Below are 23,254 nucleotides of genomic sequence, written 5' to 3'. Positions count from 1 at the left end.
GAAAAATACACAAACATTTGTCCATCTGATACAGCAGTAAACCTTACTGATGCAAGCTCAGTCTTGGGAAGGTATGTTCCAATGAAAAATTAAAGAAAAAATTGTTTGTTTTACTGTTCTAGGTTGGGTTTCTTTTCCATTTTTGGAATTTAGAATCAAAGTCAGAAACAACTTACCCCTTAGGAAGCATTACTTGGTTTCATAACATTCCTCTTAATTACTAGCTGCTCTTATTCATCCAAAAGAGGGTCACCAGGATGGTGCAAGGATCTGAGATCATACTAGGTGAATACTGGTCCAACAAACTAAGAATATTGAGATTTTTGAAGAGAATGCTCAGGGAAAGGACCCTGAAACTATCTCAGAATATTTGCAGGATTGTCATGCAAGTGATTAGACCTAATTTTTTTTTTTTTTTGTTCTCAAAGGACAGAACTAGATTTAAGACTCAAAGTTGCTAATAGGAAGATTAGGCTTAATGGAAAGAAAAAACTTCCTAACAATGAGTTATTCATCAGAGCAAAGGGCCATATTGATGGAGGGTGAACTCTACCACACAGGAGAGGTAGATATTTCACCTTTTGCTGTTGTTATTGTTGGGTTTTTATTGTTTTCTTTTTATTATTTTTTCCTTTTTTCTGATTTTTTCTTTCCCAATATGACCTATATGGCAATATGTTAAAAACTGATTATACATGTACAGTCTATGTCATTTTCCTGGCTGTCTTGGTGAGGGGGTAGCTAAAAAGGAGGGAGAAAAGGGATTCTTGTTCAAGTATTGCCTAATTGTTACCAAAAAAAATATTGCTACTGGTGGAACATTGATGCTAGAATCTGTCAGTAAAACCAAATGTGGGTAGCTTGTTATCCTTACACTTCTAAATCACTATTCATTTAGTCTATTCCTCTCCCTTTCTCTTGACATACTGTCTTCTTGACACTTTCAGATGATTACTCAGAGGTACAAATATGAGTATGCACAAAACACAGTCTGTGTCATGTATGGCAGGCTTATGTGTGTGGCTACTTTGCAACTTTACAGACTAGTTTTATCCACAACTCAGATAATATCTCTCATGGAGTCTGGGGATAAATCTAAAAACAGCAAGTCTAGATAGCAATTTCCAAGGGAAAAAGACCAACTGAACTTAGATGATGTTGGCAACTTGAATCTTGAATATGTTTGGTTGATTTGATCTATTCTTTACATGGTTGAGAAAAGCCAATTTAATTTCCTTTGACAAAGTCAGCATCACTGACCCAGGCCTGCTCACACTGTAAAACTCCTTGGCATTCTTTCTGTTCTCTGCAGGACTTAGAAACAGGATGTGTCGCCATCCCAGACCGGAGCTGAGTCACCATCCCACGCACAGCAGTCTTACCTCCCTAAAACTGTCTCCGTGAATAAAGACACACATTAGAGTAATTCTGCCAATGGGTGTGCAACTCCTCTCATATGGTCATCGAGCCCTTCCTCTCCATTGCTTTAGAGGATTAAATAATTCTGGATCTACTAAAGGGAAAAGATGACTTTTGGGACAGCCAAGTACCACTTGATTTAATTTTTCCTTGGAAAAAATATACCCAGAAACGGCATAAATTTCTTTGGAAACCAGATTTTTTGAATGATTTCCTGGAATTCTGTATACACATGTCCCCTTTTATTTACACTTGATGATAAATATATTATTTTGATGCCCAGGGTATCTTTTAAAAGATAGACTACAGGTTAAACTGTTTTACTTCTGTTCCCTTCTCTCCCCCTCCTACCCTTTAGCAGTGGAGAAGGGATGACACTAATTCATGTATAATGGCTTGTCTGGATTCTTTGACCAATAGCACAAGTCTATCAGATGACTGGCCAACAGTGGAATGACTGGGAACAGAATGAAACATATTGTGGTCTTGACTTCATTAGCACAACCCTTGATCAACCTGAAATTACTGGTTACTCTCTGCTTGTGTAGCATGACATTAAGCTCAACACTAATATAACTCTTAAGTTATCACATTAGTAAAACTAATTGCATCATTTGTCTACATTCTGGAAAATCTGTCCTTTTTTTGTCCTAGCAAAGTAGAACATATTCCTGAATTTTGGAGAATATATCATTAAGTCACTGTACTAAGAATCTCCTCTTCCCCCAAAACTTAATTGACCTTATAATACATTTCATTAAATAACACATTTACATTTGCAAATTAGAAGATCTTTTTTTTTTTTTGATTTGCAGATTATTGGGTTTCTCAAAGAACCAAATCTTTTTTTTAAAAAAAATTTCCCTCTTTCAATTACATGTTTTTTAAACTTTTTTTTTAAGGTTTTGATTTTCAAATCCTAGTTTATTCCCCCTGCTTTTCTTCTCTCCCTTCCTGATTACAACAATTAATCAGATGTAGGTTATACATGTGCAATTATGTAAAATATTTCCATATTAATCATTTTGTATAATAAGACTCGAATAAAATAAAAAGAATGAAAGTGGAAAAATAGCATACTTCTATATTTTGTATTCAAACAATATCAGTTGTCCTTTGGAAGGAGGTAGTATATTTTATCATTAGTCCTCAAAGAACCAAATCTTGATCTATTTTATTAATAACACCTCTCATTGGGATTGGGTATTCTACTTTGCAATTTCACACACATTATCTAAATTCGATCCACAGTAACTCTGTGAGGTAAGATTACTAAATATCATTCCAATTTCTTTGTTATTCCCTTGATGGAGATCATTTAAGCTAGTATAGTTCTGGACCATCATGGAATGGCTGACACACATGAAATACCTACATGAGGTTTAGAGGGTTAAGAGATTTATTTTTGTACTACTCTAACGTCAGCTTGCTGCTCCGAATCAATCCTTTAAAGGACTCCTTTCCTCCTGAATGAGCCGTGACAGCTTGAGGTCCAGGATTTGGTCCAGCAAAAGTTCAGCTTGCCTTCCTTGACATCCATCCCACATACCCCCACACATGTACCCTATGATGGCTTTTTCTATTCTGGATCTCTCCTAGGTTCTCAGGAATGGAATGCCTTTTCACATAGCATTTGTCTGACTACTTAGGGTCTGGAGACTGTTGAGTAGGATTGTCAGACTTGAAGTTTAGTTGCCATCATATGGCTTATTCATATCTTGGTGCTTTGATGACTGAGTCAAGAAAAAGAAAAGGATTTCATGCTTATCAGAACAAAATTAATTCAATGTGTTCGTGGGGCTAGTAATGTTAAAGCAAGGCAACTGTCTTGTTTTGTAGGGCTTTTGTTTCCTAAGAAAATTAAAAAAGACAGAATCACCTAGTTTTGTTCTCTCCTTCTGGGACAGCAGAAATTTAAGGAGTAAAAAGCTGTTAAATTCATAGTGTACCATCAACACTAGACTGGAGCATATGGAAAATATTGGTAGAAGGTGGTGGGGAGAAGAGTTTTATGAATGTATCTCTGTTGTATAAGCATTTCCCTCTTTGGGAAAAAAAAAAAAAAGATATGAGAGAATACTTTTATCAGGACTGCCGTAAGTCTCTCTAGTTCTAGTTTCCTAATGACATTTAGCCTAAGGGTGAAGAGTCAACAATCTGTGTTACCAGTCAGTTAGGAATGTTTTCTTCTAGGTCTGATTCTACCACCAAGCTACTAAATGGCCCTGAGCAATGCCCACCATTCTGTGCCAGAATGCCTGAAAACTTGCCATGGGCAGAAGGATGGAGCAGCTCTGGGACACTATAAAAATGTTTGCAAAGCACTTGAAAATATTCAATAAAAACAATTTTTGGATTGTAAAGTTGAAAATATGAGCAATGAAGCTCCTGTTGCAAAATGGGGGGGGGGGAACAAACACATCTCATGCAAATGCTATAATGAAGATTATTCAAAATCAAATTTTTACCACATACAATTTATGTAGAGTAAGGATGCTAGGGGTTAGAAATTAAGATTGGTGAAGCATCTGTTGTTTAATAACTGAAGGCTGATGAGAGAATATATAATATTCATGTTATTTGGGAGAGTCCATGTAAAGCTCCCTACCTCAGAAGAGCACTCAAAAAACTAAGTACATATTTATTTTGAGGTACATCATGGTTTGATTTTCACCATGAAAAAGGTCTATGAAAAATAGCCTAACAGAATATAATAACCTTCTTACCAATTTTACTTCTTACTTCATTTATACTTTCTCCTAAGGCCTTTGCTTCAGAAAATCTAGGAAAAAAAAAAAAAAAAAAACAACAAATGTTATATTGTACTCAAGAGGCTTAAACAGCACATATAATTGGTATTAATTAATTGCATTGAACAATACAATTTTTTTTAACTTTTTATGCATAGTCCTACAATGTAATAATTATATTTTGTTATTCTGAAATACCTTCATGCTGTGATTTGAGTACACTTAGAAAGGGATCCTAGACCTAATGTTAGTAAATATAGTTTTCTCTATAAGATTTTTAATGTATTTAGGCTTGGAAAATCCATTTTTAAGAATGTGTATGAAAACAAATCTTTTTCTGGGCCAGTCTTTTAATCTGATAGACTTTTAGTGAAACTCTAATTTGTAATCTTAATATTTTGTTTTCTTTGATTTCGTGACTAAGTGTCTCAATGCATTCAGCATATGGTCTTCAACTCAGTCTTCCAAATGATATACCTTAGCTTTTTACTGTGTCATTTTATAAGGTCCTTGGGCTATATATAGCATAAGGTAAAGTCCTTGGGATATTATCAATCAATCATACAATCACAAGATTATATGTCTTAGGGCTAGGACTAATATTTACAGGACACCTTGTCTCAAACAATCAAAAGGGATAATCAATCAATCAGAAAATAGCTATAATGAATGTGCCAGTCAATGTTTTAGGTCTTGGGGATACAATCATAAAAATGAAATCTTTCCAGCTCTCCAGAAGCTTACATTCTAATAGGCTGGCCATGTGCCCAAAGAGATGTTAGATATTGTGATATATTTTAAAAAGGTATGATATCCTATCTTCATTTTGGGAAGACTTAAGCTCATGATATTATAAATGAACCCTAAAATATTAAATAAATATATGGTACAGATTTTAAATGCTTAAGGAGCTCTGATAATAGGGTAAAATAAAGAAGTCATCATAGGGGAGTGGGGCTTGTTTTGAGCAGTAAAAGACAGAAGAGAGGGCAGAAGAGAACAATTCAGAAAAGAGAACCTTGAATGAAATGACACATAAATAATATATAAATAGCATAAATATACATATTTATAAGTCTTGGAACTATATAAATAAATCTTGGAAACTATTCTCCAATGAGAAAACCCCTATGGGAACCATATTGTGTTTGTGTGTCAAATCGAGTCTGAATAGGTCTTTTCTTGAGGAGCAGAAACTTTTGCTCCTCGGGTCTATGTCCTTTTTAACATGTTGCTCCAGTAATGAAACAGGGCCCGTCAGAGATTAATGGCTTGGCGATCTCTGGGAAGAGGGAAGCACTGAAGGTGAATTACTACTTCTACTATGACAATCGAGCAAACCTCTCCCACCGTGACACTGGAGAAACCTCGGAAGTATTAGAGCAAGTTTGGAGACCCTCAAGACAAGGTCCACCGGCCGCGGCCCAGGGGAAGTCTTATCTCAATTCTCAGTCGGCCCATTTGGATAATAAGCCTGGAGGATGCCCAACAGGGCAGGAGAGGGATAGCTGACTCGAAAGGGTTCCCTAGCGCCAGGTCTGGTCCAAGTTGCTGGAGGAAGCCACAAAGTCTATTTTAGGCTCTCTTCTGCAGTGCTAGCACAAAGCTAAAAAAGAGCGTGCCCACTGCAGAGGTGTGGTCTGAGACGGTTTCCCTTGTTCTGGGAGCCTGTTGTCCCTCCGGGCTACTCCACCCACATGCTTCTGAGTCCGGGGACCGAGTAGAATCTCGGGCAAGGGGAAGTCCAGAACAAGAAAGGAGGGAGGGGAAGGAGAAAAGGGGATATAGTGAGAGGAGGAGGAGGAGGAGGAAGGAGAGAGTGAACACGTGAACCAGGGGCCTTCCCTGATTGCCCCATTGCCTCCTTCCCTCCCGCTTTTACGCTTGGCTTTCAGGAAAGATTCTCAAGTGGAAAGAAGGGCCAGGAGAACCAAGCATGTGTCAGGTGGTTCTGGTTCCAGACCCTGTAACCAGGGTCTGTTTGCTTTCCTTTTCTTATAAAATAAGAAGTGTGGGTGTAATGAACCAATCGAGGCTCTGGGGTTCTCAGTCAACATTAAAGGGAATTCTCTGTGGAACAAAGTGAAGCACCTGAGCAAGGTGACTAGATACTCTTGTTCAGTTGTTTTTCCAGTCACGTTTAACATTTTGTGACCCAATAAGGGGTTTTCTTGGATAAGATGCAGGAATGGATTTGCTATTTTCTTCTCCAGTTCATTTCACAGATGAGAAACTGAATCAAATAGGGCGAATGACTTGCCTAGGGTCATATGGCTAGTTAAGTGTCTGAGGATAGATTTGAACTCACGAAGGTGAGTCTTTCTGATTCCAAGCCCAGGGCTCTATCTATTGCACCACCAAACTGCTCTAGTGGCTAAGTAGAATTCTATTTTCATATATATATATACATATATACATATACATATATATAATTTCTATATTATAGAAATAAGATTGTATATCAATAGTATCCATAGTTTTCCTTTAAAATACATATTAGAATTAAAAGAGTAGTTCCAACATTGTCCTACTTATCTATGTGCCCATTTGATTTCTTTCTGTTCTCTTTATATTTTAAAACATTTTCATTGTTTACTTTTATTTTTGTTGTTTTGTATTTGGTTGTTTGATCACTATTTTCCCCTTCACTGTCATAGTTTCCATTCACCTCTAGAATAAAAGACTTCATTTGTAACAATAAAGTTGAACCAAATAAATCTATGCAATTGGTTATCTCTGAATATGTGAATCTCGTTTTACAACCTCTCTCTAGTCTGCTACTTCTCTGCAAAGAGTTGGGAAGCATGATTCTTTTCAACCTTTTGGATTTGATTAGTCATTGAATTAATCCTAGTTTTTCTCACATGTTTTCCTTTATAATTTTATACTCATCTAATAAACTGTTTTGTTACTGCCCTCTTCACTTTGAATCACTTCATACAACTTTCCCCAGGTTTCTCTGAAACTACCTTTCAGCATTTCTCACAACACAATAGTATCCCAGTACATCATATACTATAATTTGTTCAGATAATTCTCCAATTGATGGGTGTTTCTTAAATTTATACATATTTTCAATAACAAAAAATTCTGCTAGAAACATTTTGTACATATGGGTCCTTTTCCTCTGTTTTTGTTCCTTTTTGTATTTGTCCAAGGTTGGTATTGCTGGGTCAAAAGATAGGTAAAATGTAGTCACTTTTTGAGCATAATTCCAAACTGTTTCTCAGAATGATTGGATGACTTCATAATTTAGCCAATAGTACTTGTACTCCCATAGGGCCTCCAACAGTTGTCATTTTTCTTTTCAGTCATCTTTGACATTTTTCTGTTACTATTATTTGTAATTTGGAATATTTTCTTATGTTATTGATAGCTTACTTTTCTTCTATGGAGAATTGCTTGTTCATATCCTTTGGCTATTTGCCTATTTGGTAATGTCTTTTATTTTCATATAGATATATACATGTATTTATCTATGACAAAGATAGCTTGGTAATTAGTGCTTGATTAAATAAATTTTCTGCAGTGGGTTTTTTTCTTCTAGTTCACTTTTTCTTTTCTAATTATAATTATTTAGTATGAGTGAAAAATTCTTCAAGTTTATGCAAACCAAAATTGTCCATTTTATCACCTGTGGTCCTTTTTATCCATTATTTGGTCAACAATACTTTTGCTATCTATTATTATACTACATATTGTTATAAAAATATATTCTTTCATTATCCTCCAATTTTTTAATGAGTACATTATTTGATTCTTTCTTGTTTTCTTTATCTTTTTATTTTTAAAGCATTAATCCATTTCATTCAGATTAGTAGTTTTGTTGCCATAGAATTGGACAAAATGATTTAAAAGAATTTCCTTTATTTTCTCTTCATATGTTGTGAATTCTTTATTTTATTTTTTATAAGGACAGTTTAGTTTTCTTTCTCTTTGAAGAAATCAGATTCTACTCTACTAGGTTTTTTTTTTTTAAACCAGTCTCTACTGTTTCATTTTCCTTTACTAGTTTTATAGATTCTACTTTACCAGGTTTTTTTTTTTTTTATTTTAAACCAGACTTTAGTTTTATGAATTTTTAAAAATTCAATTTAGTTCTTTTGTTTTAAGCATTTTTTAGTTTAACTGGAGTTTTTAAAATTTCTTGCCTTTCTAGTCTTTTTTAAAAATTGTATTCCCAATTCACTGATTCTCTTTTTCTTCTTTGCTGATAAGAGAGTTTGGAGATTATTATTTTTCCTCTAAGGTCAACTTTATCCTTAAAGTTTTGATATATTTTCTCATTGATGTCATTGTTTTTGGACAAAATTTTTTTCCCTATGATTTATTTGTTCTTTGACCCACATATTTTAAAGGCTAAATCATTTAGTCTCCACTTAAGTTTGAATCCTTTCTTCAAATGACCCTTATTGATTATAGTTCTGTGGTCATTGTGGTCAGTAGAGGAAATGTATAATATTCTTGCAACTGTTTGTTTCTGTGCCCTACCACATGGACATTTTTTGCCTCACTTGGCAATATGTATATTCTTTTTTATTTCCACTCATAGGATTATAGATCTAGAACTGAAAGAGACCTTTGAAGCTAGAGGTAATATAATCTCTTCATAGAGATTACTTCACTTATAGGTCAGAAAAGTTGAATAATTTGCTCAGTTATCATAGAGATAGTACACGTACATCAGAGGTAAGATTTAGACTCAGTTTCTCTAAACACAAAGCCAGTGTTTTTTTCATTACTCTCCAGAGAACTACCCTACTTTTTCTCAAATCCTACTCGGGTCTTTACTTTCTAATTTATCTTTTTATTAGATTTTTTTAGATGTGAATGAGGCACATATTGGTTCACAACTATTATGATTTTGCTATCTGTTTTCTTCATAATTTGACTGAATTTATGCAAGTATTTGGATGCTATGACATTCAATACATTTATAATAAATATCAATGTTATTTCTTTATTTATGATACATTGATGAACGTAATGTAGCTTCTCTGATTAATACTTTTAATCTTGTCTATTTTTACTACAGCATTATTTGAGATCATGATTGGTAGTCTTTTTTATTCACTTAAAACATAATAAATTCTGTTCTAGCCACTTATTTGAACTATGCACAAATCTTTATACTTTGAGTGTTTTTTCTACATACAACATATTATTGGATTTTGCTTGCTTCTCTTTTTTATGAATGAGTTTATCTCATTCACTCTCATAGTTATGATTGTGAATTTCTTTCCATAATATCTTATTCCTCTCCCCCTTTTCTCTTGTCCTCTTCTTTGAAAATTAAAAGAGTATGGAAAAAGAGAAGGAACTTCTGGATTTTAGCTGGGGTTACTTTCATGAAATTACTAATATATTCTTTCTACTTTTTACTTGTTCCCCCCCAAAATTGGGAAATTTTCTTTTAGTTTCCTGAAATACTGCTATCCAGTTTTATTTGTTCATGCATCTCAGGAAGTTCAATGATTATCAAATTATGCCTCCTAAAGCAGTATTCTAGATAGGCTGTTTTTAATAGAAGACAGCTACATTTTCTTCTACTTTTAAAATCTTTTAGCTTTGCTCTAATTATTTCTTGTTATCTCATATTGTCACTAAGTTCTGATTGCTCTGTTCTATTTTTTCATGTTGTCTACCACGTGGGTAAGGTTTCAGCCTTTTGCCCTAAGTTATTTGTTCTCCTTCCATTTTCACCCCTCATGAACTCTAATTTCACTTTTAATTTTACTCTTTATTTCTTGCTTCATTTCTTCTTTCTTCTTCTCTTCTCTCCTCCTGCTCTTCCTTCTCCTCCTCTTCCTTCTTCTCCTTTTCCTCTGCCTCCTCTTCCTCTTCCTACTCCTCCTCTTTCTTCTTCTTCTGAGATTCTGGACTGGAGGAGTTTTCTTATGATTCTTTTTGTGGTTTTTCTTAATCTTTCTCCATCTGGGGACTTTTTCAGATATTTGCTGCATTGTGTGTTAGCAAATTGGGGACCTCTACAAACTTTCATACTGCTATCTTACTTAATTGAAAGTTGTAAGACTTAGAAGATTCTAGAAATGCTAATTATTACTTCAACAAACATTTATTAGTATCTATTCTATGCCAGGCACTGTGCAAAGCACTGGGGATCCAGAAAGGGGGATGGGACAGACCCAGTCCTCAAGAAACCTACAATCTAATGGGATGGGGAAGGCACTATGCAAAAACATATACACAAGACAAGCTACATACAGAATAAAAAAGAAATAATTAATGGAAGGAAGGCACTAGAATTAAGAGGAATTGAAAAGCCTTCCTGTAGAAAACAGGTTAGTTAGGATTTGAAAGAATTCAGGGAAGTCAGCAGTGGATGAAGAAGACTTGGGAGATAGCCAGAGAGAATACTCAGAGTCAAGAGATAACATGTCTTGTTTGTAGAACAACTGAAAAGGCAACATCACAGGTTTGAAGAATACATTTTTATTATTATATAAAGAGGCAATGTCATCTAATGGGTAGCCTTTTTCAGGAAGATTTGATTTTAATGTCCTACTGCTAAGCCATAAATTTAGTATATCAGTGACATGAAGCACCTGATCTATCTTTTTTCTATAAATTTATCTTCTTGCTCCTGGTTCTTTGCTAAACTCTTTTGGAACTTTGCCTGCTTCAATTAGCATTACAATTAAAATAAACTTTGCCCCTTGACTTGGGGAAAAAAAACTGTACTACTGGTACAGAGTTGTTTAGAACTATCTAATCTTTCAGTGGTATGGACACTTCTCTAAAACTATAGCTTACTGGGGCATTTCTGATCTGCACAGAGTACAAGAAGTTCCCATTTTGCTCACAATAATATAATTATAGATTTACATCTCTCCTACCAATGTTATGATTATTCTGTAGACTTTGTCCAGTAAAATTGGTGAATGAGAATAATTTATTTCAATGGCCATGAAGACGGCACTGTGGGGCACTTAGAGCTTCATAAGACATCAAAGACACCAAGATCATCCACTGCAACCCAGGCCATCATCAGATGTCATGATTTTTGTCCTGCTACTGGACTTCTGGGCTCTGGAAGAGAGTGATGTTCATAGCTTTGAATACTTTTCCCTCACTTAAATCCAATTCATGAGCAAGTCAAAACACCAGCCATCTAATTGTCATGTCACTGGTCCTCTTCAAAATGAAGGATGAATAACAATTATTCACTTGTCATATCTTAGATATCTCCTTGTCAAAGACCCAGGCAGTCTATGATTTCTATTCCTTCACTCTCTGTGTAATATTAGCTTTAAAGACTGATGAAAACAAGTGAGATATCAGAGTTTTATGATTCAATCTTATGGCAGATATGACAAAAGCAAATGACCAAGTTTTACCTTGCTTATCAAAACCCCACTTCCTAACCTCTGCTCCCATCTTTTGCTGCTTTCAAAAGTGATCTGGAATATTGTATGAATCAAAACCTAATTTATCCCCCAACTCTGTATCCTACCTATGTCCGAACTCTGTGTTTAAACTTCTTAAGCCAGATTTAAGGATGAAGTCTGAAAAAGAAGAGAGAGGCTTTATTCACGTTCTCTTCCACTCTTACTGACCAATCAAAGTTTATACAGCTTAGTGTCTATTGTGGAAAATTACCATAAGAAAATTTGAACAGCTATATTAAACACCTCTATAGTCCTTATGTTTAAACTTTTAGTTTCTCACTGTTACTAAAAAAGGCTCCTGATTAGACAGAACAAAATGAAAATACAGATGCACCATAAGGAAGGATTGAGTGATAGAGAGAGTTGATCAGAATAATATGATTAACTTGATGAAGTTATAGAGAAGGCAGCTCTATGTAAGGGCTATTAGCAATTAGCAAATTAAATTAATTAAATTTAATTATTAAACCTTCCTTTTAAGTTAAATTAAATTAAAACCCAATTAAAATTTTCCTTAAGAGGACTGAGGACATCTATTCCTGGGTACTTGCCTACCTGTTCCCATTTCATTGAGGATGAACTCTTCTTGGGGACCAAAGTCTTGTCTTTTGACTGGAGAGATTTAAGAAGAAAGAATAGTTGGACAGGAGATTTGGACTGAGGGGTCAAAGAGAGAAAACTCAGCAAGAGTAAGAATAGAACTAATGAATCCTGGGGGTGTGAATCTTCATGACCTTCCTTGGGGAGTCATTAATGTGAGCCATAGGGAGGGCAAGAACAGAGACAGATGGAAGTTGCATTTGCATTTGTTCTTGTCTATGGACCCCTGAAAGGTAGCTCACAGAGGCTGGGATAGGCCCACCCAACTACATCATTCCAGAACAAAATGGAGCCATATGACCTAGTCTCTTGGATAGAGAAGGGGGCTCCTGAATCCCAGTTTTCTAGAGAGAAAAGGGGAAAGGGGATACGTGTATTTTGAAATTACCATTCCTCCTTGGAAAGAGGATCTTGGGATTTAGGTTTCTGGAGATAAGAGGCAGAATCTCTGGATAGCATCATCCTCTTAATGTATTTAAACATATAGCTTCAGAGCTGGAGAAGCAAGAGACAAAGCCAGGATATGAAGAAAAGTCTGGACATTGTTGTTAACACCATGAATATTTAGACAATGAGAAATGATGTTGCCTCTCTAGAAACCCCAATTCATTCTCTGTGGAAGGGGATTCAGACTTTGAGGGTAGTATTGTAATGGTAGAGGCCTATGGAGTTAGGATGCTAGGGTGAAGGTAGAACTTACTGGAAAGATCAGAAGAATTCAACAAACTGTTTATGGGGTATGGTAAGCTCTCTGTTTGGTGGGATTGATTCAGGCTAGTGGGACAGAAATAGGATCTGGGGATGTGTGAGACTTTTTTCTGTATTTTTCTTATGCAATATAATTTCAATATATCATAGTTTTTTTTTTTTTAATGGAAACACTCCTTTATACTTTTCTCTTAATCTTTTACAGAGTCTTTCTATTTTATCAATTTCCCTTGGGAAGAGGAAACTGGAATAATGGAAAAAATCTTAAATCTGGAATTGGGCCACTTGAATTCAAATTTTATCTGTCACTTGCTAACTAAGTCATTTTAGGCAAGTCATTCCATATCTATGTGTCTCAAGTTTTCTTATGAATGATTTCTCTGTTCTCTGCCAACAATCAATCAACAAACATTTTAGTAAGTGGTCTGCTATGTGGCAGGATGGCAAGCTACACACTGGGGATGGAAAAAGAGGCAAAGGACAATTCCTGCCCTTAAGGAGCTCACAGTCTAATTAGGGAGGCAACAAACAAATATATATAAACAAACTATACACAGGATATATGAGGAAGTAATTAATAGAATTAAGAGGAGTTGGGAAAAGCTACCTGTAGAAAATGGAATTTTAGTTGGGATTTGTAGGAAGCCGGAGAAGCCAACAGATAGAGTTAGGGAGGGAGACATGCCAGGCCTAGGAGACAACCAGAGAAAATGCACTGGGGCCTGAGAAATGGAGTGTCTTGTTCATGGAGCAGTGAGGGGGCCAGTGTCTCTGGATTAAAAAGGACCTCTTAGGAAGTAAAATGTGAAAAAACTGGTAAGGTAGGGTTCCTGCTTTTACTCCACCATCTTGGCTCTATCCCTTAAGACTGGCAAGGTAGGGGAGGACTAGGTTATGAAGATCCTTGAAGGCCAAGCAGAGCAATTTGTATTTGATTCTAGAAGAAGTGGAACACTATGAAATTTATTGTGTATGGAAATGACATGGAAAAATCATTTTGGTGGGGAAAATGGAAGCTGGCTTGGTAGGGAAAGACTTGAGGCAGACAGACCCACTAATAGACTATTGAAATAGTCTAAAAGTGAGGTGATGAGGGGTCTCCATTAGAGTAACAGTAGGGTCAGAGGAGAGAAGAGGTATAGAAGAGGTATATTCTAGAGATGTTGCAAAGGTGAAATCAACAGGCCTTGGCAATAGGTTGGATATGGGAGATGAGAGATAATGAGGAATCCAGGATGACTCCTAGATTTGAGCCTGAAGGATTAGGGGGATGTTGTGGTCATCTTCAATGATAGGGAAGATGGGATATTGTTATGGGTCAGAACTTGAAACAAGGTGCTAAGTCAGTGGAATTGATAGAGACAATAATTATCTAATTTATCATGGTGCTTAACAGTTCTCTAGTTCAGTACATGTACTTAGTACTTACTATAGTTCTACAAGATTCACACCTTTGATAAGAGACCATATAAGCTCAGACAAACTCAGCCAGAATCAGAACTGGAAGTCAGAGATTGTGGTGGTGATTCTCCTGCCTCTCCCAGAAACCAAGACACTTTCATGAGGACCTCAAGGAGCTGGCAGAAGCAGAGGACACAAAGGACTGGCAGCAGGAGCTTAAGCTCTGTAATCAAGGAGAGAGATAGCCTCACTAAGAAAGCTAACTGGGCCCCAGGAAAGGAGACAAGACTTGGAAAAAGACAATAAAAGATTTGGACTTTAATCTCTGGCTGCATTTGGGGTGATTACTGAACTGAAAGGAAGGCTGCCTCCAGAGACCCCAAGAAAACCTCAACAGAGAATATTGCATTTTAGAGAAAATATTACAGGATATGGGGGAAAAATTAGAGGGGGAGAGAAAATGCATTGTTTTAGACATGTTAACTTTAAGATATCTATTGGATAGTTTAAGATGCTTGAAAGCAATTGAAAATACAAAATTGGAGGTCAAGCAGAGAAATAGGGCAAGATAGGTAGCTGATAATTATCAATATAGAGAGAAATATCCACCTAGAATTAAATTCATGAAATCATCAAGTGAAATAGTATAGAGGGAGCAAAAGGACAAGAACAAAATCATGAGGGTCAGCTAAAATTAAGAAGGTCTGATCTGAATGAAGATCAAATAAAAGAGATTGAGAAGAAGTGGTCAGAGAGGTAGGGTGAGAACCAGAATAGAGTAATGTTCAAAAGCTTGAAGAGGAGAGGGTAGTGTTAAAGGCTGTAGAGAGGTCAAGGAGAATTAAGATTGAGAAAAAGTGGCTGCATTTGGCATTAAGAGATCTCTGGGGGGAGATAGAGCCAAGATGGTGGAGTCAAAGGCAAGGATTCGCCCAGCTGTCCCCCAAACCTCTCCAAATTTCTTTAAATAATGATATCAGACAAATTTTAGAGCATTAGAATCCACAAAAAGATGGAGTGGAACATTTTCTAGTTGAAGACAAATTAGAAGGTCAGTAGGGAAAGTCTGTGGCACCAGGGTGGGAGTCCAGTACACAGTTCTGGTGCAGACTGCAGCAGAGAAGCCTGGACCTTGCAGACTTCTCAGTTTGGAGACATCAAAGGCAACTTGGTTTGTCAGTAGGGTGACAGGGCCTTGGGAAACCAGAAAACCAGGAGTGGTCATGATCAGCGGTGGCAGCTTTAAGAGACCTTAGCTCACCTCAGCTTCCTTTACTAGCACTGAGGAAGGACTCTTGCTTCAGCACACTAGAACTTAAAGCCACAGTGGAGCCGGGACCCTCCTCACAGTGGAGCTGGGACTCTCCCCACAGATTCCAGGGCAAAAAGAAATGCTTTTGGTCACATCCCTAGAAGGATCTCTGAAAACAGTCACACAAAACCCCTGACTCTTGGGACATGACATCCTCAACCAGGAAACAAAACACTAATTTAACAAAGAATTAAAAGTCAAGTAATAAGATGGGATAATGAACAAACAAGAGAAAAAAGATTTTGAACAAAGTAATTTAAAAATAATTATGGTGATGAGACAAAGCTCCTACATATCTCAAGGTATGGAAGAGCTCAAAAGGGATTTTGAAAATCACATAAGAGAGATAGAGAGGAAACTGGGAAGAGAATTGAGAGTGGTATAAAAGGGAATACAAATGTTATTGAGGAGAAGAATGCCTTAAAAAGCAAAATTGATCAAATGGGAAAGGAGGTAAAAAAGGTCATTGAGGAAAATAATTCCTTGAAAATTAGAATTGAGCAAATGGAATCTAGTGACTTTGTGAGAAATCAAGAAACAATAAAACAAAACCAAAAGAATGAAAAAAATAGAAAACAATGTGAAAAACCTCATTGAAAAAACAAACAGGAAAAAACAGATCTAGGAAAGATCATTTAAAAATTATTGGTCTACCTGAAAGTCATGATAAAAAAAGTGTCTGGACCTCCTCTTTCAAGAAATTATCAAGGACAACTATTCTGATATTCTAGAACGAGAGGTTAAAATAGAAAATGGAAAGAATCCACTGGTCACCTCCTGAACGAGGTATCAAGATAAAACTCCCAGGAATATTATAGCCAAATTCCAGTATTCACAGGTCAAGGATAAAATATTGCAAACATCCAGAAAGAAAGAATTCAAGCATAATGGAATCACAGACAGGATAACACAAGATTTAGCAGCTTCTACATTAAAACATTGGGGGACTTGGAATATGATATTCTGGCAAGCAATGGAGCTAGGATTACAACCTAGAATCATCTACTCAGCAAAACTGAGTATAATTCTTCAGGGGTAAAGGTGCAAATTCAATGAAATAGAGTAATTTCAATCAAGCATTTATGATGGAAAGATCAGAGCTCAAATACTGATCTCAGGAAAAATATCAGGAGGTAATCAGGAAAGGGACATCATAAAGGGCTTAATAAGGTTTATCTGTTTACATTCCAACATGAGAGTATGATACTTGTAACTCATAAGAACTTTCTCATTATTATGGCAATTAGAAGGAGCATATATAGATAGAAGGCATATATATATATATATATATATATATATATGTTGAATATGAAGGGACAATATATAAAAAATAAAATTAAGGGGTGAGAAAGGAATTTACCAGAAGAATGGAAAAGGAAGAGTTGGAATGGAATAAATTATCTCATAAAAGAGGCAAGGAAAAGCTTTTACAATGCAGAGAAAGAGAGAGGGGAAAGGGAGAATGAGTGAACTGTACTCCTGTAAAAATAGACTCAAAAAGGAAATAATAAATATACTCAATATCAATATAGAAATCTATCTTACCCTACATGGAAGTGGGAGAGGAATGGGATATGGGAACAAGGTCATATTGGGGGAGGTTTGGTCAGTAGCTAAATACTTTTGAAGGAGGTCAGAGTTAAAGGACAGAGAAAATACAATAAACAGGGAAAGAAATACAGTTAGCATTGTAATTGAGAAAAGAATTTTGAAGCAAGTTTCTCAGATGAAGGCCTCATTTCTCATTTATATAGGGAATGGAGTCAAATTTATTTAAAAAAGATATTCTCAATTGAAAAATGATCAAAAGATATGAACTATGCCTAGAGAGCTATAAAATCATGCATATCTTTTGACCTGATAATATCACTACTAGATATGAATCCCAAAGAAGATTTTTTTAAAAAAGACCTCTAGATACAAAAATACTAATTATTGCAGCTCTCAGGAAAGAATTGGAAATTGAAGGGATACCTATCAATTGAGGAATGGTTGAATAACATGATTGTAGCATATGATTGCGATGGAATATTATTCCATATATGGAAAATGATGAGCAGGATGCTCTCAGAAAAACCCAGAAAATCCTTCATGAACTCAAGTAAGGTGAAATGTACTGAGTACAAAAATAATAGTAATGTTGTGAGATGATCAGCTTTTCATAGCAGTGTAATGATCCATGGGTGTTCTTAAGAACTTATGGTGAAAAATGCTATTCATACCCAGAGGAAGAACTAATTGGGTCTAAATACAGATTGAAACATACTTTTAAAAAAAATTTTCCCTGAGGTTTTTTTTTTTTGGGGGGGGGGAAATTTCTGTTTTAAAATAAGTTATGCAAAAAATAACAGATTCCCACCCCCCCAAAAAAAAACCCTCAAGAAAAATTAAGTTAAAAAATGTATGCTTCTATGTGCCTTCTCAAAGGGAGAGGGGGTACTAAGGAGAGAAGGAAGAGAATCCATAACTCAAAGTTTTAAAAACAAATGTAAAAATTTGTTTTACATATAAACTTGGAAAAAATGAAATAAAAAAAGATCACTGGTAATTGTGGAGATAGCAGTTGTGGTAGAATGATAAAGGTTGGCAGCTGGAATAAAAAGGGTTAAGAAGAGAATGTGAGGAGAGATTTATAAGATTTAAATGTTTCAAATGTCATTCATGTTCTGAATGAATGAATGAATCAATCCACCAATAAGGATTTCTTGAAGACCTATTCTATGTGGTGAGTCAACATTGTTTTAGTACTCTAAGGGATTCAGAAATATTTATTATATGATACTTGTCCTTAAATCCCTAAGGAAAGTTGATTCACTGTACACACATGAAAATTAGAAAATGATTAAGTCTACAATGTAAAATAATAATTATAATTCTAACAGTTGACTGAACTCCAAACCTACTCCTCACTCTGCATTTTTTACTTTTTTTTAGATTAGCCTTTTATTAGTTTGATATCTGAAGGATTCAACTGTATGAAGGAACACACTATTTGGGTCAGGCTATTTAATCAATGCCTGTGTTTCTTATTTCACATGTGGGTTTGTTACTCATTTTGCTATTTAACATGAATTCATAATTAAATGAGTTAACAGTTTCTATGAAGATTTGCCACAAAAAGAAGACATGGGTGGAGTCATTGATCTCTGGCAAGCATCATTGACATGGTGTAATAGAAAAGCATGCTAGACTTGGGAGTTAAGAAGCCAGATTTAAATCATGGTTCTATTGCCTCTCATCTGTATCACCATGGGAAAGTCTGTTAATCTCATTGTGTTTCAGTTTCCTTACTTATAAAATGAAAGGGTTTTACTAGATGATTTCTAAGAGTCCTTTCAACTCTTAACTTTTGTTTCTATGTCAAATGTTACAAAGACAGATAATATCAGTAAAATGTCTTAATCTTGAATTAGTATTCAATCCTCTTTTGGTTAAAACTCCCACAGATTGCTTAAGAGATAGCACAATGATTAGCTCATTGCAGAGCAAGTATTCCATTAACATGCAAATAGCCTGATCTATGGTCAGGGACATATGTAGTATGACTCATCTAGAAAAAGCATAAAATAAAATGATAAAGATGAAAAAAGGAAGAGAAAACACAATCCTAGACTGGAGAATATTGACAAATTGGTTGGTGTTTTTTCCCCTGTCACACCCACTTAAGTCAGTGGTAGATAGGAGAAAGCAAAGACCAGATGTCCCAAATTTGTCTCTGGTATGCTCCTCAGAAGCCAAAGAAAGGGAAGGGAGTGATGGACCTCTAGTAATCATGGCATCTGACATCCAACACAAGTGAAACGGGGTAAGTCACTTAACCATTTGCCTCAGTTTCTTCATCTGTAAAATAAGAAGAAAATGGCAAACCACTACAGTATCTTTGCCAAGAAAACCCCAAATGGGGTCACAAAGAGTTAGACACAATCCAAATGACTAAACAACAAAAATAGGTAGGAATTTTTTTAATTCTACACAAACAAAAATCCCATGCTTCAGGATATATTCCTAAATTTACCAGCTATAGATGTATTAGAGAGAATGGATGAGAAAGGAGAGATAGAAGTTGTTTATTCTCACTACTAGAGAAACTGAAAATTCATTTACAATTCATGATGATTGTGGTTAGAAATCATCTTTACATATATACCTATGTGCATTGCATTTCACATATATAGATTTCTCTCTGGTGTGCATGGATATTTATTGAGAAATGAAAGCATTTCCTCTGACTCTCCTGGCTTAAGTATTTATAACTATGTAATATTTAATAACTGAATAATTCATAGTAACATAAATCAAAGGGAACTCTACTCCTATGAAGAAATAAATGCAGTGTATCATCATACTAGGTTTACAATTTCCAGAAGAAGAGAACTTTGTGAACAGCAAACTCACAAATGTGATAGGACGGTTCAAAATCTGAATGTGATCTTAGGCTGTTTTATTACCTCTCCTGGCTTAAGTATTTATAACTATGTAATATTTAATAACTGAATAATTCATAGTAACATAAATCAAAGGGAACTCTACTCCTATAAAGAAATAGATGTAGAGTGTCATCATATTAGATTTACGGTTTCCAGAAGAAGAGAACCATGTGAACAGCAAACTCAAATGTTTCAGGATAACTTAAAAACTGAATGCGATTTTAGTCTATTTCATTACAAACTGGTCAAAATAAGGGAACTGACAGTCCCCTTAGGCTTTGCCTATGTTAAACTACATCTGAAAGATTCTCTTTAGATCTAGTTACCACATCTTAGGATGCACATTTGGCAAGTTAGAGTGTGTGCACTTGATAGGTAGAGGGAACTGAGAATGTTTAGCCTGGAGAACAAAAGTTTTTGAAGAGCATCTGAAGGGCTTACATGTGTCAGAAGGATTAGATTTTTTCTTTTGGCCTCAGAGACCTGAACTATGAGAAATGTTTGGAAGTTACAGAGAAGCAGATTTGGACTTGATGTTAAGATTAACTAAAACTGAGAGCTGTCCAAAAGCAGACAAATTATGCCGTAAATTCTTCATCACTGGAGATCTTCAAGAAAATGTTAGAAGATCATTTATTATGGATGTTGTAGAAGAGATCTTTGTTCATATGGTCAATTGGATTAAATTATATGGACGACTGCTGATCTCCTTAGATTCCTTTAAATCCCAACTAAAATATCACCTTCTACAGAAAATCTTCCCCAACTCCTCTTAATTCCAGTGCTACTTTTGTTAATTATATTGTTTTTATCATGTAACAAGCTTGATTTGAATATATTTGTTTGCTTGTTGTCTTCCCCATTAGATTATAAACTCCTTGAGGGAATGGACTGTTTTTTTTGCCTCTTTTGGTATTTCCAATATTTAGCATCATGCCTGGCACATAGTGGGCACTTGATTGGTTATTGTCCTTTTTTCTTGAAGAGGACCAACATGACATCACTATTAGAGTCAAGTTATACTGTGTCCAACTGTGGCTGATCAGACCAATATGAGCTTGCTCATTCATGAGAACGCTCTGCCATAAGTCTCTATGAAAATATGGACTGGACTCTAACTTTGTGCCTCTAGTGTTTCTTCTGAGCGGCATAAATTCTGCTTTGCTTACAGAGCCCAGCATCTTTTCTGATAAGGGCTTGTCATGTTGGGTGTGGCTGTGCCAGTGTCTCCCATGTCATACAATCAATTCTAAAGTTCTTAAGAGATAGCATGAGAGTCTCTTTAATGGTGCTTAATATTTGTTGACTTATTGACTCTATATGTCTCTGTTTCTTCCCCTGTCTATATTTCTTTGACAATTGTTTTTTTTTAAAAAGCTAATGCTCTGTGAATATGGAAAAACATTAGGTTTGAATAGGAAAAATAGTTATTTTATAGTTTTAAAATTTTGAGTAGGAAAGTTGTGAGTTAGCATCATAATAGTTTCTATATACTGCATACTTCCTATAAACTACAGCTGTAGTAGTAGATATAGTAGTATCACAAATATTGCTACCTTATCCAGAATGAATTAGACATTTCAAAAATTAAATGTCTATGTGTCTGTGTGTGACATTTCTCTCTCTTGCACACACATACACACACAACTTTGAGAAGGTAATATAAATGAGGTCCATAATAGAATTGAATGTGGAAGAGATATAACATCTTTTGAAATGGGATATTAAATCACATTTCAATAATGAAGGAAATTAATAGTATGACTGAACCAGAAACATCCCAGCTCTTCATGGCCATTTCCAAAGCATGCTGCCTTGACTCTGGCTTCCTCATCTCTTCCCACTACAATCTGAACTCTGCTTGTGGGACTCTGGGCTATGATGGCTGAGCTTTATCATTTTGCCTAGAACCAGACCTCCACGTCACTTCCAAAGAATGCCAACTGTACTCTAGTCATCCTTATTATCTTTATCTCCTTCCTTTTTGACCTGGTCTTTGCCCCTTGGATCCTAGTTACAAACTAGGGCCAAAAGCCAGATCTACCTGGTACCTCTTTGGGAACCAGAAGCTAAAAATGTTTTTTATATTCTAAAATACAAAAAAAATTATTTTAAAATGTAAAAAACATTCTTAGTTTCTTGGCAGTACAGAAAGAGGGAGATGGCTACCTTTGGCCTGTAAGTATTTGCTAAAATCTGTAGACTTTAGGTCTTGCTTTTTTTTTTTTTTTTTTAGGTCAACAATTCTGTCTTTGATACATGTGAATTCCCTGTTAGTCATTCAATTTGACAGGCTCTATAAATCATATGGGAAATAAGAAAGTCTATAGTCTCTTCAAAGCTCCTTTCCTTTGTCAACCATTCTATAGTCTCATGCTTCACAATGCAAGGCCCGCATTGATGAATTTGATTAAAATTTTCTTCCATAGCATACACTTTTGTCTAGGAAGCTTTTAAATACTCAGACCTGATCTCTCCATTCGATCGTACATCAATTCTTATGGCTTTAACTATTACTTATGACTCTCAAATCTCTCTTTCTCTGTATTTCTACTCTAATCCTTTCAAATGTGTCAATCCTCTATATCCAACTCCATATTAAATTTCTTACTTGCATATCTTACTGTCATCTCAAATTTAGCATAACTAAAACTGTCTTCTCCCAAACCAATTTCATATTTCATCTTCAATCAATCACTCATTCAAAAAGATCTAAAAGTTTACAAAATGATTTATAAATATCCCATTTTATCTTTACAACAATTCTGAGAGGTAGATACTATTATCCCCATTTTAAAGATGAAGAAACTGAGGCAGACAGGTTAAATTAGTAAGTGACAAGGATCACATGAATAGCTCGATATTGAACTCAGATCTTTCTGACTCCAGATATAGCCCCCTTTGTAACCCTTATTTTTACTTATTAGGCCCTAAAACCGCCATTTTCCCTAGTCACTTAGGCTCATTTTTCTCCATCATTCATATTCATTGAGTTCATTTGATTTTGTTTGAGAAATATTTCCTGCATGTGCCCTTTTCCTTCCATTACTATCATCAACCCCTTAATCCAAGCCTCCATCTACCTCTCATCAGGATTACCAGTCACTTAGTGAATGATTTAAATCATTTTATGATATTTGATATATTTCAGTATTCTATGATTGTTCAAACCTAACCTTCATACCTGGGTTTAGTCAATCATTTCCCTTTCTCTAGTATTTCCTCAGC

General features: G+C 35.4%; 1 protein-coding gene across 4 annotated transcripts in view; it reads right to left on the bottom strand.

The window, feature by feature from the left end:
• The window catches only part of KIF6 (kinesin family member 6), a 433,287-nt gene that overhangs the window by 99,561 nt on the left and 310,472 nt on the right, over positions 1-23,254 (bottom strand). For all 4 annotated transcript variants that reach the window (XM_031964905.1, XM_031964904.1, XM_031964907.1 and 1 more), the window contains exon 15: positions 4,146-4,201. In XM_031964905.1, the coding sequence (XP_031820765.1) occupies positions 4,146-4,201 (56 nt within the window). The remainder of the gene's footprint in view (positions 1-4,145; positions 4,202-23,254) is intronic.

This window comes from Sarcophilus harrisii, chromosome 4 (genome assembly GCF_902635505.1).
Source record: "Sarcophilus harrisii chromosome 4, mSarHar1.11, whole genome shotgun sequence".
NCBI lineage: Eukaryota > Metazoa > Chordata > Mammalia > Dasyuromorphia > Dasyuridae > Sarcophilus > Sarcophilus harrisii.
The sequence above is the reverse complement of the archived record's forward strand: the minus strand, read 5'-3'. Positions and strand labels throughout refer to the sequence as shown.